Genomic DNA, 21,664 nt, shown 5'->3' with positions numbered 1-21,664 from the left:
CAAACCATACCAGAGAGAAATCTTGTTTTTCTGCTATCCCAGGGACTGTTGAGAAAAGCAGAAAGAAACTGTGGGTGCAAGAAACACAAAGGTGAATACATCTCCCTCTGTTCCTTTCTCTTCTTTTCTGGCCTAATTAAAACAAAGCCCTATTTGATAGAGCTGTTGCATTAGAAATAATGTATACAAAGCCTGAATACAGTAGGCAATCAAAATCAGTAGCGAGGATTAGCAGGAGGCCCAGGCTGTTCCTACATCCTCAGCTTCACTTCCCTCAGTTCTCTTTTCCTTTCCTAGGAATAACCACTGCTGGGCCAGTTAACAGCAGTTATGCCCTCTCCTCTCAGGGGGCATCCCACCTCTCTCTCCCTGGGTGACTTTGTGACCTTCTGCAGGATAATGACCAAGATATTTTAAATTCAGCAAATTTGTACATTTCCCACAGTTAGAATTTGTCAATCTTTAAAAAGCCTACCATATAGGGACAACCACAGCTCAGTCTACTTGTGCTGTGCGGAGCCCAAGCCAAGTCCCTCTTACTGTCTTTCCTCCAGCTTGACTGGCAGGATATCTTTGGGGGGCCTGAGGTCCTCTCTTTCATGAGTAGTTGCCAGGAACAAGAACACACACACAGACACACACACACACACACACACACACACACACACACACACTGCACATATGGAGGTACTAGAAACCCCTATCTGGAAGAGGAGTATTGGTCTCTGAGACATGGCTTTAGAGGACTGTGCATCTCAAACCTTAGGGGAGATGTTACTAATATATCTGTATAGACCTCACCCCACTGCAGATCTTATACATCAGGGTATCTGCAACTGGAGGCTTAGACTTTGTATATAGTTTCTGAAGCTTCCCTGGTGAGTCTGACAAGCACCTTAGACAAAGAGATCCTTCGTCGGGGAATGGGTGGCTCTGTTCAAGACAAGACAACTTCTGTCGTTAACATACAGCTGTCTCCTAAACATCTGTTTCGGGGGTCTGTGCTTCACATTGGGTTAACTAAAAGGCCTGTTCAACAGATTTCTCCAGAACAAAGAAACAGCCTCCATTTGTGAATTACAGCTTTGACTTCTACAGAAACTTGAAACTGCAGGAAGCCCTGATATAAGGTTACCCATAGATACACACACACTTGTAGGACACACTTTATTTTATATATATATATGTATGTGTATGTATATATATGTGTGTGTGTACATATATATATATATAGCTTATCTATTCTAGAAATTGATCAGCCATGAATAATTTTTAAAGCAACTGGCTTGAATTATCTTTTGTGGGATTTGCATGATAAGAAGTTTTCAGTATTTAATTTGAACAATGAGAAAAATATGGCTACAGCTCGTCTATTTGACAAATAAGTCTGTCTTGGGGCCAGAGGCATTAGGAATTCTTAACAACCAGTCTGCACCATTATTTCAGAAAAATCTGGTGCCTGATTTGCCCAGCTCTGCTCAGGGTTTCTTTCTTTCTTTCTTTTATTCTTCCTGTCTCTCTTAATTAAAAAAAACCTCACACAGCCCTTTCTCTGCAAAGTGAAATGTTATAATTGCTCTTAACACTCACCAATTTCCTCAGGGAAAAACCTAGGACCATGGAACCTGAGGCCTTAAAGTTTAGAATAGTGAGCTTCGGGTTTTGTTGGGGAATTTTGAGTCTATAAATTTATTCCACCCCCAAATTTACCTGCTTTTCTTAGTCCTTGTTCTCTTGCTGGCCATCTGAGAAATCATGGCGATGAGGATGACTGAATTTCAAAATCGCAGGCCTGGGGGTATCCAAATGATTGCACAGCCCAACCTCAGGCAGATGATACTCACAAACCCGTTTCTTAGAGCTGAAGCTATTGAGGCCAAGAAGCTCCTGACTGGGTCAGAGGCACACAGTGGAGGAGGGGCTAGAACCCAGCAGCTGGTTTCTCCTACGGTACCCTTCCCATTAGAATCCAGTAGTCTAACTTCTTCTGTGCATAAAGATCACCTGGGCAGTGGAGCTCCGCTGGGGGCCAGCAAAGCCCTTCCACCAACATATTTGCATGTATGTTTGCTTTCAAGTCAAATTCCCTACCTTCCTCTCCCATATAAGCATTCCCATATAAAAATTCTGGAGTCTAAATAGTACTATCTACTAATGTTTCTTTGCATTTGTTAAAATGAAGTTTCCAGGCCTTCAGTCCACAGTATCTGATCCCACAGGTGTGGGGGGAAGTCAATGAACTTGACATTCCCCTTTCCCGCCCTGGCATGATCCTGTGGTCTTTGGAGCACACTTCAAGAAGCTGCTCCAGTCAGTGTATTAACTGAGACTTCTGGAGTCCACTATGCCTTAATTCAGAGAAGCACTTCCTGTTTCTGTAAAATATAAGACCTGGAGGATCTTGCCAGGGAACAGGTTTTGAGGAAAGAGTTTCTTCAACAGCTCTCACTCCAATGTGGAACAGCCTCCTTTAATTAACTGACAGATGGAGTCTTCTGAGAAGTGCGGAATGAACTGAGGAGTTTATTTAAAGGGTCCTTGGGAGACTGAGGTGGGCGGATCACGAGGTCAGGAGTTTGAGACCAGCACGACCAACATGGTGAAACCCTGTTGCTACTAAAAATACAGAAATTAACCGAGTGTGGTGGTGTGCACCTGTAATCCCAGCTATTCAGGAGGCTGAGGCAGGAGAATTGCTTGAGCCTGGGAGGCGGAGGTTGCAGTGAGCCGAGATCATGTCACTGAACTCCAGCCTGGGCAACAGAACGAGACTCTGTCTCAAAAAAGAAAAAAAAAAAGATGTCCAAGAAACCTGGGCAAAGAAACTGAACTCCTCAGTGGAGGAGACTCCTAGTGCAAGGAGTGGAAAATGAGGGACAGGGAGGGGAAGCATTAGTGGAAGGTGTACGGAACCTTCTTGGAGTTGAGCTTTGATCTTGAGGAAAACTGGCATACGGGTTCCACCAAACAACACACTTCAGTGATTGTTTCCTTGAACTTTGGCCTACATTAATGAAGAATCTGGGGCAAATTTTCACAGGTTCTTCCTCACTTTATTCATTTTAAAATTTTTTGATAATAACTTTATTGAGATATCATTCACATACCCTACATACAATTTACCCATTAAAGTGTACAATTCACTGGTTTTTAGTACATTCAGAGTTGTACAATCATCAGTACAATCAATTTTAGAACATTTTCACCACCTTAAAAAGAACCCACATACCCTTTAGCCATCATCCCCCCACAATCTCCCCATTTCCCCAGCCCTAAGCAGCTGGTAAGCTACTTTCTGTCTCTACAAATTTCTCTATTCTAGACAATTTAGATAAATGGAATCATATAATATGTGGTCATTTGTGACTGGCTTTTTTCACTTAGCATAATGTCTAAAAATTTTTTAATTATTGTGGATACATAATAATTGTACATATTATGGGGTACATATGATATTTTGAAACTTAGTATAATGTTTTCAAGGTTTCTACATGTAGCATAGATGAGCACCTCATTCCTTTTTTACTGACAAATATACTCCACTGGCTGCATATTCCATGTTTTGTTAATCCATTCATCCAGTTGATTGACACTTGGGTTGCTTCCACTTTTTGGTGGTTGTGAATAATGCTGCTATTTGTGCACTGGTTTTTGTGTGAATATGTTCATTTCTTTTGGGTATATACCTAGGAGTGGAATTAGTGGGTCAAATAACAATAAACACTATACTTGACTTCTTGAGAAATTGCCAGACTGTTTTCAAAAGTCATCACTTTAAAAAAAAAATTTATTAAGACAAATGGAAATCAATGGCTCTGAATTATCCTATAAGAGCTTAGTTACATACAACTTGCTCAGATCTAACTAAAGACTTAATGTAAGCAGGGTTTGGGAGATGCAAAGAATCAAGCTTGGTTTACAAAAATACCAAGCCCAAATACTTGAGAATTTTTATTGGCATAATTTTAAAGGTTGGGGTAGTGTTATATGGATTTGCGTTTATAACCAGAAAAAGAAACTCAGTTATAAATGTGGCCAATAACAACAACAACAACAACAACAACAACAACAACAACAAATGACTGTATGACAACCCTTAATTAGTAGCTTTGGAAAAGTTTTAGTCACCTTATAAGATGAGTAAAGGCTTTAAGACGATAAAATCATCTATGGATTTCAATTACTTCTGCTATCATCTGTTTCTGCATGGGGAAAAAGGCTTTAAAATTTTTAAGAATAAAGTATTTGGAAATACTTTACAGTATTTAAGTATAAAATATACACAGAGACGCACACAAATCATAACTGTAACTCCATGAATTTTCACAAAATGAACTTTACTCATGTAATTAGTACCCACATCAAGAAAGAAATAGTCACTAGCACCCGTTGAAACCCTCTTTCCAGTCATAATCATGTCCCCCCCCAAGGACCAGAGGATATCCTGACTTCTAACAGCAACATTCTTAGACACAAATAATACATTTTTAATTGTAAGTTTCAGATGTCAAGAACTGGCCAATGAAATAGATTTGTTTAGCGGAGAGAATTTCTTAAGACTCAGTCAGACTTACTATATTGCATGGTGTAATACATGGTTAAAAATTAAATACTGTTAAGCTTGTATATAAAATAGAGTATAACTTCGGCCCAAAGAAGCTTTTCATTTAACATCAGCAGCAATTTAGAAGCATATACTGTATGGCATTTTAAAAATGAATCAACAGACTTTAAACCCTTATTTTGAAAGACATCTCCCTTTTCCTCCAGAATTTGAATTTATTCATGGGAGCAGTCTGTAAAGGAAGTCCTAGGCACCATTAATGACAAGTGCTTTAATAATTTAAGAAGTGTATATGTAAACTTGGGCACATTGACAGTATATCACATTGTGGATTAAAGTGTAACGACCAATATAAATACAGCTTCCACAAAGAGTATAAAAACTGACACACACTTTTCTTGGTTTATTGGGTGGGAGGATGTTAAATACCTTAGGATAAGATAAGTTTTCTAATACTGGAACTGACTAACTGCCAAGAACACTGCTGTGGTTCTTATCAGGAAAAAAAGTCTATTATAATCATTTTAGGTACGAAACTTTCTACGCATTAGAATTCTTCCAAGGTGAAAAGCACATTACTAAGGGAATTCATTTTGCAAAGAGGAATCATCTTTTTTTTTTTTTTTTTTCTCTAAAGATTTTTCATATATTACCAAAATAGTTTAGGATTTTATTAGGATATTTCCTCGGAAGTTTGGGGGTTCCGTGTTCTACCAGGTGATGCCTAATAGATGCCTGATACAGCTCATGAGTCAATAAGAGGAGGATAGAGCGTAATCCTTGCCATGCGCTCCGGGCTGCCCCGGGTACTTTCTTTACGGATGCTGGATGCTTCCAAGGTAACCCAGTCCTTTCATTCCCGCTCCTACCGAGATGCCGGGAAAGCACTCCCGCGCTGATGCGGGGTAGGCAGGTCCTGCGCCCAGCGAGCGGTAACTGCGCTCGGCGTCGTCCTTCCCGAAGTCCTTGGCTTACGCCTCTTCCCATCGAGTCGCCCCAAAGCCCCTCCTCCAGTCATCCCCCTCCTTGTGGGGGCAAAAGTTTAAGGGCGGGCTCCCTTCTCATTAAAGTGCGCCGGGGCCTCTTTAGTGGCTGGACTGTAAAGGGGCCCGAGGGTCCACGGCGCTTTCCAAGCTCTTCTCTAGCCCCAGCTCGGCGGGTGGGGACAGACGCTGAGACTGTCGGTGGCCTGCGCTGACGCGTCCTGGCCGTAGGGTGCCTCCCAGCTCGAGGGACTTATTTAAATATTTGGGGCAGGGCACCCTGCCAGGACCCCAGAAAGCCGGCGCAGATTTGGCGGGGACCCCGAGGCTGTGGCGCACTTGCCCCAGCGCAGCGCGAGCACTGGGTGCGCGTGGGTGAGAGTGAGGTTGCGCCCGGGGCCAGCGGGAGGCGGACCCGCCAGGCGGCAGGTGGGTGCGGCCGGCTGGAGCCAGGGCAGCGGCGGCGGCGGCAGCGGCGGCAGCGGCGGCAGCAAGTGGTTGGGCCGTGCGCATTTCCTTCCCTCCCCCTCGGCCTCGGAGCCCGCCCGCGGTGCCCAGTGTGCGGCGCCTTCGGCTCGGCTCAGCGTCCCCTCCCCGCCACCGCCGGCCGCACCCTTCACGGTCCGTCCATGTCCCTGCCCGTGGTGCTGCCGGGCTCCTGCTGCCCCGTGGCTGGGCTTTCGGGTGGGCCGCAGACCGGGGGCCCCGGCGCCGCCGCCGCCGCCGCCCAGGAGCCGCCGCTGCCCCCGCTGCGGCCGCGCTGGCCCCGGGGCGCGCTGCAGCCCCCGTCGCGGCCTCGCTGCGCGGCCACCGCTGCCGCCGGGGTTCTGGCCGCGCCGCCGGCGCTCTCCTCCCGCCGGGCAGCCGCCGCCGCTGCCGCCGCGGCCCCGGGCTCTGCGCTGCTGCCCGCCCGCCCGCTTCTGTCACTCGGGCTGCTGCAGCTGATCCTGGGCTGCTGCATGGTGGCGCTCAGCTTCGGGGCGCTGTCGCTGAGCAGCTCTCCGCAGGTGAAGAACTCGTGCCCGTTCTGGGCCGGCTCCTCGGTGAGTACCGCGCGCGCGCCCCGCTCGCCCGGTCATCCCGTGGATTGGGGGTTCTGGTCGTACCCTTCCATTGTCCCTTAGTTGGCCTCCAGGGCTGCAGTTGGGGGAGCCTTAACGCCACCTGAAGTTTTTGGAGCCTGGAGAAAAATGTTCCGCGACGGTCGAGTTCAGGGGTGAATTGGGCTGCACCTGCGTAGTGTCTGTTGCGCGCAGGCTGAAGGATTTTATTGTCCCAGTAAGCTAATAGAATTAAGCAAAGACACCCAGCTCTTTGGGAGGTTGGAAGGACAGGGTGTGGGTGGCAGGAAAGTGGGAGGAAAGTGATTAAACTTCTTTTGGTCGTTGAGTATTTGCTGCACTGACAACGTCTGTGCTGGGAGGGCAGGGATTTTGATCATTTTTGTTCACCGATGTATCAAGAATGCCTGGCACATAGTAGGTGTATTTGTGGGATGGGACAGTTTCGGACACATCGCTTGTTTTATTCTCCATTAAGACACACGTAAATGTGAAATGTGTAGGGTGGCTCGACCCCCAGACGAGTTCAGGAGGTAATGAGAGGGTGTGTGTGAAATGGCGCTTGTACCTGGTCATTAAAGGAGGGCCTTAACCCCACTTGGTTCCTGGAGCCATGCAGGCTGCTGTGCAGAATTCAGTTTGTGAGAACCGGGACCTGTCATTAGGGACGAGCTGGCCAAAGGTCCTGGAGCACCCAGCAGCTAGCTAGAGATGTCTGCTCTCCAGGACCCACTCCTCCAACCGGGAACGCTGAGCCTGGGGCCAAAGAGTGCCCAACTTCAGAGAAAAGCTGCTGCCAGCCAGTATCTACGGACACCGGGTGGTCACACCCCTCCACCTCCTAACAATCGCACAATGTCCAAGGCATGTAACCCCCTGAAGTTTTCTGGGTGTTGAAAGACTTGGAAACACATCTTTGTGGAATGACTATGGAAGATGAGTAAAGCAAATAACCTTTCTTTATATCTTTTTTTTTTAATTTTTAATTTTTATTTTTTATTTTTAAGGGACGGAGTTTCCCCATGTTGCCCAGGCTGGTTTCTAACTCCTGAGCTCAAGTGATTCTCCTGCCTCGGCCTCCCAAAATGTGGGGATTAGAGGCATGAACCACCACAGCCGGCCGTAAATAACCTTTCTATGAACTCACTGTGTAAATCTGAAAGTCTAGCAATGCTGCTAGTTTTTAGTAAGATCTGTAATCAGTGTATGTCCTGAATGGTAAGAACTGCTTTTGCAGTTTCACACATATGGCAATTCAAGACCAAACTGAAAAAAAGGACTCGAAGAACTAGTTGAACCCAAAGTAATTGTTTAAATAAGAACATTAGGTTCCTTGAGACTCGCCTGAAATTGTATACTTCATCCAGTGCCAATTTGCTTTCCTTTTGAAATACTTTCATGTTGAATGATCTTATTGGGGTACATGCTGTGCTGTGGTGAGGGAAGACCACGATTTGTGCCTCATGAAGAAAAAATGCCACCCTAGTGGCCCTGCCTGTGGGCTCTGCCGCTGACCTCAATGACTGTTCAGGAAAACTCCAGAAGGATGGATATTCCAGATGGGCTAGGAATTAGACCTATTATGCTACCTATTCTACTTGTCTGACTAAATCCAGCCAAAGAGTGGGTGCATTTCGTTTCTCTAAATACTGTGGGCCAGTAATAATCTTGCATATATTTTTAGGAATTTGCTCTTCATAAAATCGTGATCTATTGTCTTTTCAAACATAGCTAGTTTAGAATTACTAAAAACTATTTTTTGTCTTATAAAATTAAAAGCTGATATCATTTACTGTTGTGAATCATTTCAGAGGTAAATGCACTTAGATATCACTTCAGAGGTAAATGCACTTAGTTGAATTTGATGAAGTACCAAAAAAAAAAAAAAAAAAAAAAAAAAAAAAAAAAAAAAGAAAAGAAAAGAAAAGAAAAGAAAAAAAGCCTTCAACCAGAAGGTGAAGGTTAATACTCCTGGTCTGGGCCGGGCGCGGTGGCTCATGCCTGGAATCCCAGCACTTTGGGGGGCCGAGGCGGGCGGATCACGAGGTCAGGATATCGAGACCATCCTGGCTAACACGGTGAAACCCCGTCCCTACTAAAAATACAAAAAATTAGCCGGGCGCGGTGGCGGGCGCCTGCAGTCCCAGCTACTGGGAGGCTAAGGCAGGAGAAAGGCGTGAACCCGGGAGGCGGAGCTTGCAGTGAGCCAAGATCGTGGCCACTGCACTCCAGCCTGGGCGACAAAGCGAGACTCCGTCTCAAAAAAAATAAAATAAAATAAAATAAAAGATAAATACTCCTGGTCTGCTGGCTGGGTATGTCCTTGTCTCCAAGTCTGGGCATAGCAGAGCAGAGAAAGAAATCAGTGATTTGGAACTGACAAGTTCTCTGCTATATGTCTTTCCCCATTCTTCCCCATACCCTCCAAACCCCGGTCTATATGCAACTCTATAACTGTTGGTTATTCCTGCTTTTTGTGACTTGTTCCTGAGATTGACCTCAGAATTTGCAAAGTGACAACAGAAGCAATAGATACTGTATTTGTAGAACAATTAATTAAATACAGTTTTAAGAAGATGGCTTTAGGCACCATGACTCTCTTGGTGCTTTAGGGGAAAAAGAGCCTTGTATCACATGTTTTGAATTTATGCATGTGACAAGAGGTTGTTTTTGAAAAACTTCGTGTTGTGGAAAAGTTTACATTTTATGCAGTATATGTTGAACCCACATATATCTTTCACCCAGCTTCAACAACGGTTTCATTTGTACCCGCTTCCTGGGCTCTGCTGCAGGCCTTGTGTCTTCTGATAAACTTCAGGAAGGATGAATATTCCAAGCAGGGTAGGAATTAGATCCTTCGTGCTCCCTAGTCCATTTGTGAGATTAAATTCTCTTATTATTTGGAAGCAAATCTCAGGTGTCACATTTCATCTATATATATTTCAATGCGTGTATTTTTATTACAAGAAAATAGAACCAGCATAGGATTGAGTGGGCAGTTCGAAGAACTACTCCCTTTAACTTTAAATCTTTTATTATGAAAATTTAAAAAATCTCAACAAATGTAGAAAGAAGGGTGTAATGATCCCCCATTTTACCCTTCACCCAGTAGCTATCAACACATGACCACTTTATACCTAACACTGCCTCCCCTTCCTAACACCCTCAGATAATTTTTTTTTGGAGATGGAGTTTCGCTCTGTTGCCCAGGCTGCAGTGCAATGGCACGATCTTGGCTCACTGCAAGCTCTGCCTCCCAGGTTCACACTATTCTCCTGCCTCAGCCTCCCAAGTAGCTGGGACCACAGGTGCCCACCACCACGCCCAGCTAATTTTTTTTGTGTGTTTTTTAGTAGAGACAGGGTTTCACCATGTTAGCCAGGAGAGTCTCGATCTCCTGACCTCGTGATCCGCCCACCTCGGCCTCCCAAAGTACTGGGATTATAGGCATGAGCCACCGCATCCGGCCCCACCCTCGGATTATTTTAAGGCAAATTCCAGATATCACAACTTCAGCCATTAGTATTTTAGTATGTATTTATAAAAGAAATGGGCTTGATAGCACATTGTAACTAATTCAAAGATAGCTAAACTAAGGTTTCTGTTAAAAAAAATGCTGGAAGAGTATAAGTCGAGAACTACAGAATTAAAAAAAAAAAGCTTTGACATGCCATACAATTTACCCATTTAAAGTGTACTGGTCAATGGTTTTTAGTAAATTCACAGTTGTGCAACTATTACAGTTTTAGAAAATGTTTGTCACCCCCAAAGTTTTGAGTAGTTACTCCCCTTTCTCTACCACCTCTACCCCTAGCCACCCACTGATTAACCCACTTTCAGTCTCTGTAGATATGTCTGTTCTGGACATTTCATGTACATGGGATCATATAATATGTGGTCTTTTATGATTTGTTTCTTTCACTCAGCATGTTTTCAAGCTTCATCCATGCTGTGGCAAGTCTCAGTACTTCATTCCTATTTTATTGTATGGATATGCCATGTTTATTCATTCACAAGTTTTATTGGCATATGAAACTAGGTAGTTGAATGGAGGTGCCAACTTATGTCTAAGGTTACTTCGAAACCACATAGGAAAACAGTAGAAGAATATTCTCATATTTCAAGCTTTGACCATTAGGATCTTTAGCCTGCTATATCAACTGAACCCACACATCTTCTTTAGGCTTCACTGAAAAATTTTGCTTGTATATTTGATACAAAATTAGGTTCAAGAGACAAATATATTTATTTGAAATGACTCTTTGTTGAACACCGTATAGTTCAAGGATATTTTTTCATACATATTTCCTTAAGAGAGCCCTGAGCCTGAGATTTTGGAGGCTTCTGTCACTTGTTTGAACTTTGAAGGTATATTTTATCTATTTTTAAAAACACTTAAGAATTAACAAATTCTATAAAGCATCTTTTCTCATCGTTTTTATTCATACTTTCAGCAACTTGAAGGGAGAGTTTTTAACGTAGTCTGTGTTTTTGAGCACTCTGAGCATTCAATGTCTTCCTGGTATCACTGGTAAATCACTCAATGTATTATTATTCCCCAAATTCATGAAGCTAAAAGATGAGCCATCTTGAAAAACAACCTGACGTTTGACTGGAGGTGAGTGGCTACGGGAGTGTCTCAGTGTCCGTCTTCAGCTGTGCTGTCCTAGCTCTCGGTTTGGGGGGTGTGTTTAGTGTTAACTAGATTCCACTGGGGCATGGGAGTTAACTAGATTCCACCGGGGTATGGGAGTTAACTAGATTCCACTGGGGCATGGGAGTTAACTAGATTCCACTGAGGTATAGGAGTTAACTAGATTCCTCTGGGGTATGGGAGTTAATGTTAACTAGATTCCACTGGGGTATGGGAGTTAATTGTTCCAATGGGGTTAAGTAGATTCCACTGGGGTATGGGAGTTAATGTTAACTGGATTCCACTGGTGTATGGGAGTTAACTCGGTTCCGCTGGGGTTAACTAGATTCCACTGGGGTATGGGCGTTAATGTTAACTAGATTCCACTGGGGTATGGGAGTTAACTAGGTTCCACTGGGGTTAACTACATTCCACTGTGGTATGGGAGACTCAGTCTGCCACACTGCACTAGATTTAATGAAAGAGGAGAGAGAGTTGCACTGGGTTGTCTCTCCTCCTTCAGAAACAAAATTCCTAACTTCGATGACATGCATGATCCTTGGGAGATATTTCAGGTGAGTGGTAGAGAATTGGTTTTTGTTTTTTGTTCCTTACTGAGTGCCCTGTTATTCTTTATCAGTTGTATACATTCATGTCTCTGCTTTAAGTCACTGATTTGAATTTATGATCATCCTTCTTTGAGTCCATGATTCTTTGGCAAGGTTTCACTTTCATACAAAGAGACAGACATTGGTGAACGTTAGGGTGAACCTTTTTAAAAAAAATTGCAGTGAATAAACATAAAGAAAAATCAATGGACCAAAGGAAAAACTAACATAAAGATTATGCTTACTACCAGTTAAATGATAGTAAATATTTTTTATCATACTAATCAAATACTACTTTAATATTTCAGGGATATTTAAAATATAATTTTGAGGATGAGTTTTGATTTCTTTGGTCCTTTATTTTGTGTATCAGCAGAGTCACATTTATAAGTTCTCTGCCTCTCGGCCTTAGTTACTCATCTGTAAAATGGGCGGGATGCTGCTTCTTCAGGACTGATTTTGTGAAGGTGTAGCTAGAGTATATATGGGAGAGTGCATCACTGCTGGACCCAAGCACCAGACCTGGAATACACAGAAGCCTCTATCAATGGTTTTTAAACACCGAGGTAATAGTTAATCAAAGTAAAGTGAACAGGCCAGTATTTTCGTAGGACATTATAGTTACCATTATGTTTTCATTAGAAATATTCAGTTGCCCATTTTCTCAATTTGTTTTTTTAAATGAGCTATGCTAGACAGATAGGGAAGAAAACCACACACACACACACACACACACACACACACACACATTTTTAAAAAAATTGCCATCATAAGAGCTATAGGGCAGGGTAGGTTGTTGAGAAGTTTGACATGATTTTCTGCTTATTTACAAGGTAACACAGGATATTTACAACAATGGCTTTTTAAAAATCTCTGTGTTTACATACAGCAGCTTTTGATAAATGATTCAGAACATTTTTGCTGTAACACATGTTAATGGATTAGCAAAGGGAAATAGGGCAGTAGAATTACAAGCTTCTGATCTTAACGATTTGATTTTTACTTTGGAAAATGAAAGCATATTAACCATTTATGGTGGGTAACAATGACTCTCCCCTGGGGTATCTCAGAGCCCTTCTTTGTAGTATCAGAAAAAAGGAAAAGCCTCTGCTTTTTCCTATAAGCTACAAGAAATGGGTTATCAGTGAGTGAAACAAAACTTGTAATACCTCTCCTTATAATAATATAGAGATTGTTTGGTGTTAGAAAATAGGTTCTTACCTGTTCATTCAGGGCAAGTTCCATCTTGCGCTGGATGGAAAGAATGCTGATGGAGTTGCTTTTTGTTGCTGCTGTACTCTTTTAGGAAGCACAGGGGATGAAAAATGTGTTTAGGCTTACATAGTCATCTTTGAGCGCGGTCATCTCCTGTCTCTGGCCTCCATTCATTCATTCACTCATTGACTCTTGCCGTAACTAATTGAGTGCCTTCTGGGATCCTTTAGTGGTGTGTGAGTGAGTATGCACAGGTCCAAGCCCTCATCGTGATACTAATGGTTAAACATGTAATAGCATTCTGGCATAATGGGAGCCATGGAAGGACATTGTTAAGGGACCTTCTTGACTCATTTCTGATGGAGCTCCAGCTACTGCTGCCACCAAGGGAGTGGAGGCATTAAATACTCTGCCTCCTTCTCTTTTTTCCCAACTCCTTTCCCCATCTGTGAATTCTGCTTCCCTTTCAGATGAAATGGAAGCATCCTTCCTTAAGTCTTGAGCTCTTAAAAAATTTATCCCCAACTGTAGCACCTCTGTTCCCATTAACCATTCGAGAGGCTTCTAACCATCCAGGCCTGCTTCCTCTATTTGCTTTTCTCCCCTTCGACACTCACAGGGTTCCCCAAGTGCCTCAGGGCTTCACCGGGCTTGAAGAGAGGGAGAAGTTGAATAAAAGTAGGTGTGTGCCTCTGTTGCCGGCTTCAGGAATGAAGAACCACAACTATAGCTCCCGCCTGGAGCTGGAATATAGTTTCTTAAAACATTGTAAAGAGCGGTGGCTTACAGGAATCCTGGTGGGATTTAACTTGAATATGTGCTGAGTCTATATAACAACTTCAATGGAAATGATCTTCTTCGTTTTTCTTTAATCCACAGACTTGGTATATGCCTTGACTTACTTGGCTATTGATTTAATATTGCACGATCAACTTTGTATTTCTCCCCACTGAGGCCTTAAAGATCTCTGTCATATATAGTTTGAGATGATTGCTGTTTCTCATTTTGTACATATATACATTTTGTACATATTTTTAAACTTACATTTTCTATAGTTTGTTGCTAACATATGTAAACAAAATACCTCCCCTCCAAAGGAAGAAATACGGATAGCTTAGTTCTTTGGTTTCAGAGATACCTCATTTGAAATGACAGTTGAATCTGTCATGATCTATTAAAATAAAAAAATTAGAAATACCTTTCAACTTAGAAACTTCACTCCTGGGACTTTTTTCCGCTGAAATAAAAGCACTTGTTTTTAAAGATATATGTTCATAGATGTTTACTGCAGCATTGTTTGTGAGAGCAAAAAACTAGACATAGAATGAATGCCCATTACTATGGAAATGATTGAATATGTTAAATACAGTCACACAATGGAATGTTATGTAGCCACTAAAGTGAAATGAATTAGAGCTCTTCCAATGCATGTGAAGAGATTTCTATGAAGTATTTATTGAGAGAGTAAAGGAAGAGGCAGGGAAAGTATATGTTTTATGATTTTTTTCACAAAAATCACATCCCTGTGAGTGTGTATATATACACATAGACATATGTGTGTAGTACTAAGAATTTAGAGAAAAATACATACATATGTAAAATATGTAAACATGCTAGATTGTTAACATGGAGGAGGGTGGGGTGCTGTGCCTGGGTAGGCAAGGTGAGAAGAACAGTTTAGGCATATCGCTATTTTATGGGTTTTTATGACTGGAGCTGGACACTTCCTTTTAATAATACTTTTTTTTTTTTTTTTTTTGGAGATGAGTCTCGCTCTGCCACCTAGGCTGGAGTGCAGTGGTGCGATCTCGGTTCACTGCACCCTCTACCTCCTGGGTTCAAGAGATTCTTGTGCCTCAGCCTCCCAAGTAGTGTCACCATGCCTGGCTAAGGTTTTGTATTTTAGTGGAGATGGGGTTTCACCATGTTGTCCAGGCTGGTCTCGAAGTCCTGAGCTCAGGCAATTCGCCTGCCTTGGCCTCCCAAAGTGCTGGGGGTAACAGGAGTGAGCCACCAGGCCCAGCCTGTTTTTTTCTTATTGAGATTTTTTAGCTCGTTTTTTATCGAAGTGTCATTTTGCAACATGGGCTCCTTCTCACAGTAGTTCCTCCCACTTTGTGAAATAAATGCTGTAGAACATATATTAATTGCCAACAATTTGGGACACAATACTGGGAACTAGGACTTTAGAGAGACAAGACAGGAGTTCACAGTTAGTGGGTAATACAGAGACACATCCCTCAATTATTACAATAGAGTTTTTGGAAAAAAAGAAGTGTGTGCAGAAGGCTTCCATGAGTGTGGAGTGGTGGAATCAGTGAGGGCTTTTCAGGGCAGGTGACTGCTCAATGGGGCCTTGCAGGATGGGTAAAAGTTCTCAGGCGGCTAGGAGGGAAGCTGGGAGGACACAGCACTTCAGCAAAGAGAAAGAAGCACAGAGCCCAGGAATGTCAGGAGCCTGGTTGGCCTGAGGGAGGGCAGGTACTTGGTAGGAAGGTATGCGGTGGAGGGGCTGGGGTATGTAAAAACCAAGCTTGAGAGTAGGTAAGAGAAAATCCTGAAGGGCCTTGTTTCCCATTTCAAAGACTTTACCTGTCCCATAGTGGATGGGTACCTGATGAAGGGAAGGATACCGCCAGACATGCATCCGATGAGGCTAACCCTGGCAACAGATTGGGTGCTGCTAGGAACAGGGAGCTTGGCTGAGAAATAGTAATTCCTCACTCACCAGAAGGAGAGGCTAATTTCTGATTGTGCGTTCTTAATTGACATTAAGATAAAACAGGCCAGGTGTGGTGACATGCGCCTGTAGTCCTAGCTCCTGGAGAGGCAGAGGCGGGAGGATCACCAGAGCCCAGAAAGTCAAGGCTGCGATGAGGCATGATCACGCTATTGCACTCCAGCCTGGGTGGCAGAGCAAGACCCTGTCTTTAAAAACAAAACAAAATTAAAGTCAATAAAAAAGCTTTGAGGGCTTGGAAGTAAAAGTCCAAAGTGGTCTACCAGGGTGAACCCTGTAATCCAGGAGGAATATTAAATGTTTGATTTAGAATGTTTTGAAATTTCAGTATCTTTAAAAATATGTACTTTTGTGACTGAGGATTTGTTTATTGGAATTGGTCCATTTTCTATATTTATGATAGTTTATTTTTACAGGTGATACTCTCTGGAATCATAGGATTAACAACTTGGAAAAGGCCTATGATACTCCTGGTATGTACCGATCTTATAAATTGCTATCCTTTATAAAATGTGCTATGTAGGAAGTCTGTTCATATAAACCACTGAAGAAATGCTTAAGCTTCCTTGTTCATTAAAAAAATAAGTTAACAGTAGATAATATTAGAAGTCAGATGATAATAAGTAAGTAAGATAATAATTTTGCTGGTTTTCTGATTCACTTTAAGCTCCTTAAGTACCCAGTGCTATACAAGTGTCTTTAGTTCCAGCATTAAACCCATCCTAAAGATAGAATTTTTAAAAAACTACTTACTATGGGCAGTTTTAAATATACACAGTAGTGGAGGGAATAATATAATAAACTCCCTGTACCCATTGCTCAGGTTCCATAATGATTAACTTCCAGCCAATCTTTACAGCTATACTCCCACTCATTTTCTCTCATATTCTTTTTCTCTATATTCTTTTTATTTGTTATTGTTATTATTATTATTTTTGAGACGGAGTCTCACACTGTTGCCCGGGCTGGAGTGCAGTGGCACAATCTCAGCTCACTGTAACCTTTGCCTCCCGGGTTCAAGCGATCCTCCCAAGTAGCTGGGATTATAGGCGCCCGCCACTGTGCCCAGCTAATTTCTTGTATTTTTAGTAGAGACGGGGTTTCACTGTGTTGATCAGGCTGGTCTCAAACTCCTGACCTCGTGATCCTCCCGCCTTGGCCTCCCAAAGTGCTGAGATTACAGACGTGAGCCACCAAGCCCAGCTGTTACTCTTTTTTTTTTTTTTTGACACAGTCTCACCCTGTCGCCCAGGCTGGAGTGCAGTGGCACGTTCTTAGCTCATCGCAACCTCTGCCTCCCAGATTTAAGCAACTGTCATGCCTCAGCCTCCTGAGTGGCTGAGATTATAGGTGTGCACCAACATGCCTGGCTAATTTTTGTATTTTTAGTAGAGATGGGGTTTCACCATGTTGGCCAGGCTGGTCCCAAACTCCTGATCTCAAGTGATCCACCTGTCTTGGCCTCCCAGAGTGTTGAGATTACAGGCGTGAGCCACCGCGCCTGGCCTCCTCTATATTCTTTTGAAGCAGATCTCATATATTAATCATGAATATGACTTCTTATTGTTATAATGTTTGAGTTGAACAACCTTAGAATTTTATTGCATAGATTTGCTATATTATCTCTTTATCACATAAATATTATATTCTCTTGGAAATATAGATATATACTGGTGATTTTATCCTTTTTTTGGTTATTGAGGTAAAATTTATATAGCAAAATGAATCATTTTAAAGTATATGATTCAGTGGCATTTTTAGAACATTTCCAATGTTCATCCTTTGTTTTTATTTGCTATGTCATTTTGATTCAGGGACTGTAAACTTATCATTTACAGTTTTAAATGGTAAGTTTAAACTTACCATTTAAAGTGAATCAAAATAGACAATGCTAATGGAGTTTCCAACTTTTAAAGATAAAATAGAGGGTCTAGGAAATTAGATTTGAATTGTGGTATACTTAAAATTTTTTTCTTTATAGTATCTCTTATTTTTATTTGTCTCATCCATCTTGAAATGGAGTTAAATAATTTTCTAAAGTCATTTTGTATATATGCTTAATAGTTCATCTTAAACAGATTGTTGTTTGCTAGGCAACGGGCAATCAGTGCAAAACTCCTTAAATTTTTAAATACAAAGAGAAGAAGCACATTGCGGAATCTTTATGTGTCAGAATAATTAATGGATCCCAATATTGTGATGGTCTTGAAAAACTAACCTGAAGTGGTTTTAGGCCCACAAGATGACATAGGCAACATTTTACATCTCCATCAATGACTGTATTTCATGAAATTCCTTTAATAATTTTGGAAATAATCAATTTTTAACATACCGTTTTAATATATTAAACAGCAGGATGAGAGAAAATGAGACTTTGGATGAGTTGTGTAGCCTGTGTTATAAGTGGCGAAAATTTGTTTCACAATAACTCTCTAGGTTTACAGTCTCTGTGAAGAATTTTGGTTAGTGTTTAGTGTTTATACGAATATTTGGTAACAGGAATCTCCTTTGCACTGTCTTTTGCCATTGAGTTAATATTAAACTGCTCAGTAATGCAAATCTCCAGTATCTAAATTGAATTAAAAGAAGGGAATCTTCAATGGTATTTGTACTTTGAAAATTCCAAATGATGAAGAGAATATAAGTGTGTTCTGGATAGATTCAAGAAAGTATACTTATTAAGACATTTATTTGACCTTGTTGTCTTTTAAAAAGCTGCCTCACATATTTATTATGTAAGCTTAAGCAGCCTTAAATGAAAATGGCCCTGTCTTATGACATTCTTATCCATTTATTTCTCATCTTTGTTAAGTATATGCTTTTTGTCCCAAAGTTGTAACCAGTGTGTACATACTATGTCATGCACTGCTTTTTCTGTTTAATGTAAACTTAAGTTACTATCAGGTTTCCATGTATGAGGAGTCTACATGCTTATCATTTAAAACTGTAAGCAGGCTTCTGCCTTATTTCTGTATCATCCTCAGTTTTTACCCTATTGTTGGACATTTGAGCTTCTATATTTTGGCTGCTATGAGTTATGTACTTAGAAGTCATATAGAGATTGTCTTGAAATGTTAATTAGCATCAATTTATAAAGAAGATAAATTAATTTGTAGGAATTCTACAAGGGAAAACTTTCTATCTCTTGATAATTGGAGACTTAGTCAATATCATAAATGAAAAATCCTCAGTTCATATGTATCTTTTATTTTTTTTGAGAGAGGGTCTTGTTCTATTGCCCAGGCTGGAGTGTGGTGGCGTGATCACTGCTCATTGCAGCCTCAAACGCCTAGGCTCAAGGGATCCCCCCAGCTTAGTCTCCTGAGTAGCTTGGACTACAGGTGTGTGCCACCACACCCAGCTAATGTTTAAATTTTTTTTGCAGAGATGGGAGTCTCACAACATTACCCAGGCTGGTCTCGAACTCCTGGGCTCAAGTGATCTTCCCACCTCAGCTTCCCAAAGTTCTGGGATTACAGGTGTGAGCCACTATGCCTGGCTCACATGAATCTTAATAGTATACCATTATAACTCATACCAGATGCTTATGTTATGTTAAAAAATGGAAAAATGCCAGTCAGATATTCCTAGCCCATCCTTTTAAGAGTGGCATCACTGTGTGCAAGCCACTGAACTCTTCTGAGCCTAGTTTTCTTTTTGGCACAGAGGGGATAATTTAGTGATACCAAGGGAAGTTCTACCCTACCCCTCCCTTAATGGATATTTTTTCTCCATTCCACCCCCTCCAAGCCCCTCTGCCTCAGTTTCCCAAGTTTAGGGACTGTGCCCTTGCATGCTTTTTGGCGGGAGGCCATGCTCCATTAGGGGAGCCAGAGGACCCCATGGGCTTGGCTGATTAGAGTTCTGTCCCCTTCCCCTTCTCATCCATACTGTAGGCTCAGGGGCACCTTCTGACTTGGGACTTTCACCCCCTAGCTAGTTGCTTGGCTGGTGCCTTCTCTTCCGGCTCTCAGTTCAGCAGTCACTTCCTGCCAGAGGCCTTTCCTGACCACTCTGATTGCAGTGGCTCCTGCCTTGCCCCTAGCCATATCCCAGCACTGAATTACTGGCTTTGTGGTCTGTGATTACCCTATGTACCTTACATTTGTTGCCCCTCTCCCCAGACTATAGTCAGTTCCATGAGGACAAGAGTCTTGTCTTTTTCACTCTCTTTCTCTAGGGCCAATGTGCTCAATACACATTTGTTGTTGACTGTGGAGTTAATTCAACAGCCAATATGAAATTTAGGTCCTGGGTGAATTCTCACAGTTTCTTTTATTTTTGTCTTAAATTTCTCCCACTTGCATTTGTTCTCCAGAACCTTGTATTCATTGCTTTTGAACTTCAAGGTTGTCAGGGAGTGTTTTGGTGGTGGAGGTTTGGAGGGGAAGGATACTCTTTTTCAGGGCCCTTGGAGAGGCAAGCTGTCCTTGTTTTTAGTTGTTCACATCAGTCTAGAACACATGAATATTCCCTTTTGAGAACCATTTGCATTTGGGCTTCCTCTTTTGTGGTTGTTACCTTGATAACATCAGGTTTTTTACTGGGTTGAACAAAGAAGGGTCGCTGTGACCTAGTTCCTTCAAACTCGAGTTTTCATGGAAATTCAGGGTTGGAAGCCTTCATTTACTGGGTCATGTTTCTTATACTAACCTACTCATGTGTTCAGAACAAAAATGATCATATTGGAAAATAGTTGCTAAATATTTGTAGCTATTTATGGCTATGACTAAGAATAAGCTAGGAAGTATGGGGGGTGTGTGTGTGTGTGTGTAGTATTCTAGGTTGTGTGTTTTCCATGAAGAGCTAACATTTTCCATTTTTAAATCATATTTTATTTCTTCTAGACATCATTCCTCTTTCATTCTAAGAAAATGTTCTGTAAGTGTTTACAAATGACGGACAATGCTAGAAACAGCCTCAAAGATTGTCTAGTCTAGGCACCTCAGACAACAGAACGGTCTTAATAAGATTTTTTAAAAAATTTTTCTTTTGTGGTACAGGCATTTTTAGTGGCAGGTATTTTTCCTTGGTGGTACATTTAGTAAGAATTGCTGCTGTGAAAGTCCACCTAGCTCTTTGCCTATATTTTTGGTTCCTTATGAAGTGGTGATGTGAGCTTTGTTATCTGTTTTCTTGTCAATTAGATGGGTTAAGTACGACCTAAAAATGATAAAGGGACAGCTCCATTCTTTAGCATCAACAATGAAGGTTCTTCCCCAGTGATGTTCTCGGGGCACACACGTGTGGCTTATTCCCAGCTGTGGCTCCTGTTGATTTGTACCCCAGACCAAGAATAGATGAGGGTAAATGTATTGGCTATTGGTCTTTCAGTTTATTTTCTAACTTCAAGATTATAGTATTTAGGATAAAACCTCATTACCTTAAGAGACTACAAAATGGCTTAAGGTATGCTTAATTTTTTTTTTCTTTCATCTAAGAGTCCATATAGGCTAGGTTGGTAAGATAGTTAAGCTCACAAAGCCATTTGGGGAGCTAGGAATTTTTCCTCTTATTGTGTCTTGGATGGAGAGTCATAGAATACTTACTTTGTCAAAAGTCAGAAATAGTTTTAGGTGGATTATGCTGTGAGATTAGATTGTGGTCTTTTTTTTCCTGAGGATATGGAGAGCTGGAGGGGTCAGAATACCTATGTGCAGTTTTTGAAGCTCTCTGACTTTGGCAGTTGAGTTCTTTGAAGTACATTTCAATAAATTGAAATGAACCCTTGTTTGATAGTTCACAAAACCTGGATTTTAATGCTGACACGTTACCACTGATTGTCAGGTGATCTTGGGGAAATCTCTTGACCCAAAAGTCAAGAGATTTTCCCAAGGTCTAAACCAATAAATGGCTTAGA

The 21,664-nt window shown here is 41.8% G+C and overlaps 1 protein-coding gene across 1 annotated transcript in view; it reads left to right on the top strand.

The window, feature by feature from the left end:
• The first annotated feature begins 3,080 nt into the window (after nucleotides 1-3,080).
• Nucleotides 3,081-21,664, top strand: part of ENTREP1 (endosomal transmembrane epsin interactor 1) — a 66,692-nt gene continuing 48,108 nt past the window's right edge. The window contains exons 1-2 of the mRNA XM_007969440.3: nucleotides 3,081-6,590; nucleotides 16,221-16,277. Coding sequence (XP_007967631.3) covers nucleotides 6,177-6,590; nucleotides 16,221-16,277 — 471 coding nt within the window. The 5' untranslated portion in view covers nucleotides 3,081-6,176. The remainder of the gene's footprint in view (nucleotides 6,591-16,220; nucleotides 16,278-21,664) is intronic.

This window comes from Chlorocebus sabaeus, chromosome 12, assembly GCF_047675955.1.
Source record: "Chlorocebus sabaeus isolate Y175 chromosome 12, mChlSab1.0.hap1, whole genome shotgun sequence".
Classification (NCBI taxonomy): domain Eukaryota; kingdom Metazoa; phylum Chordata; class Mammalia; order Primates; family Cercopithecidae; genus Chlorocebus; species Chlorocebus sabaeus.
This window is presented reverse-complemented; position numbering and strand designations above follow the sequence as displayed.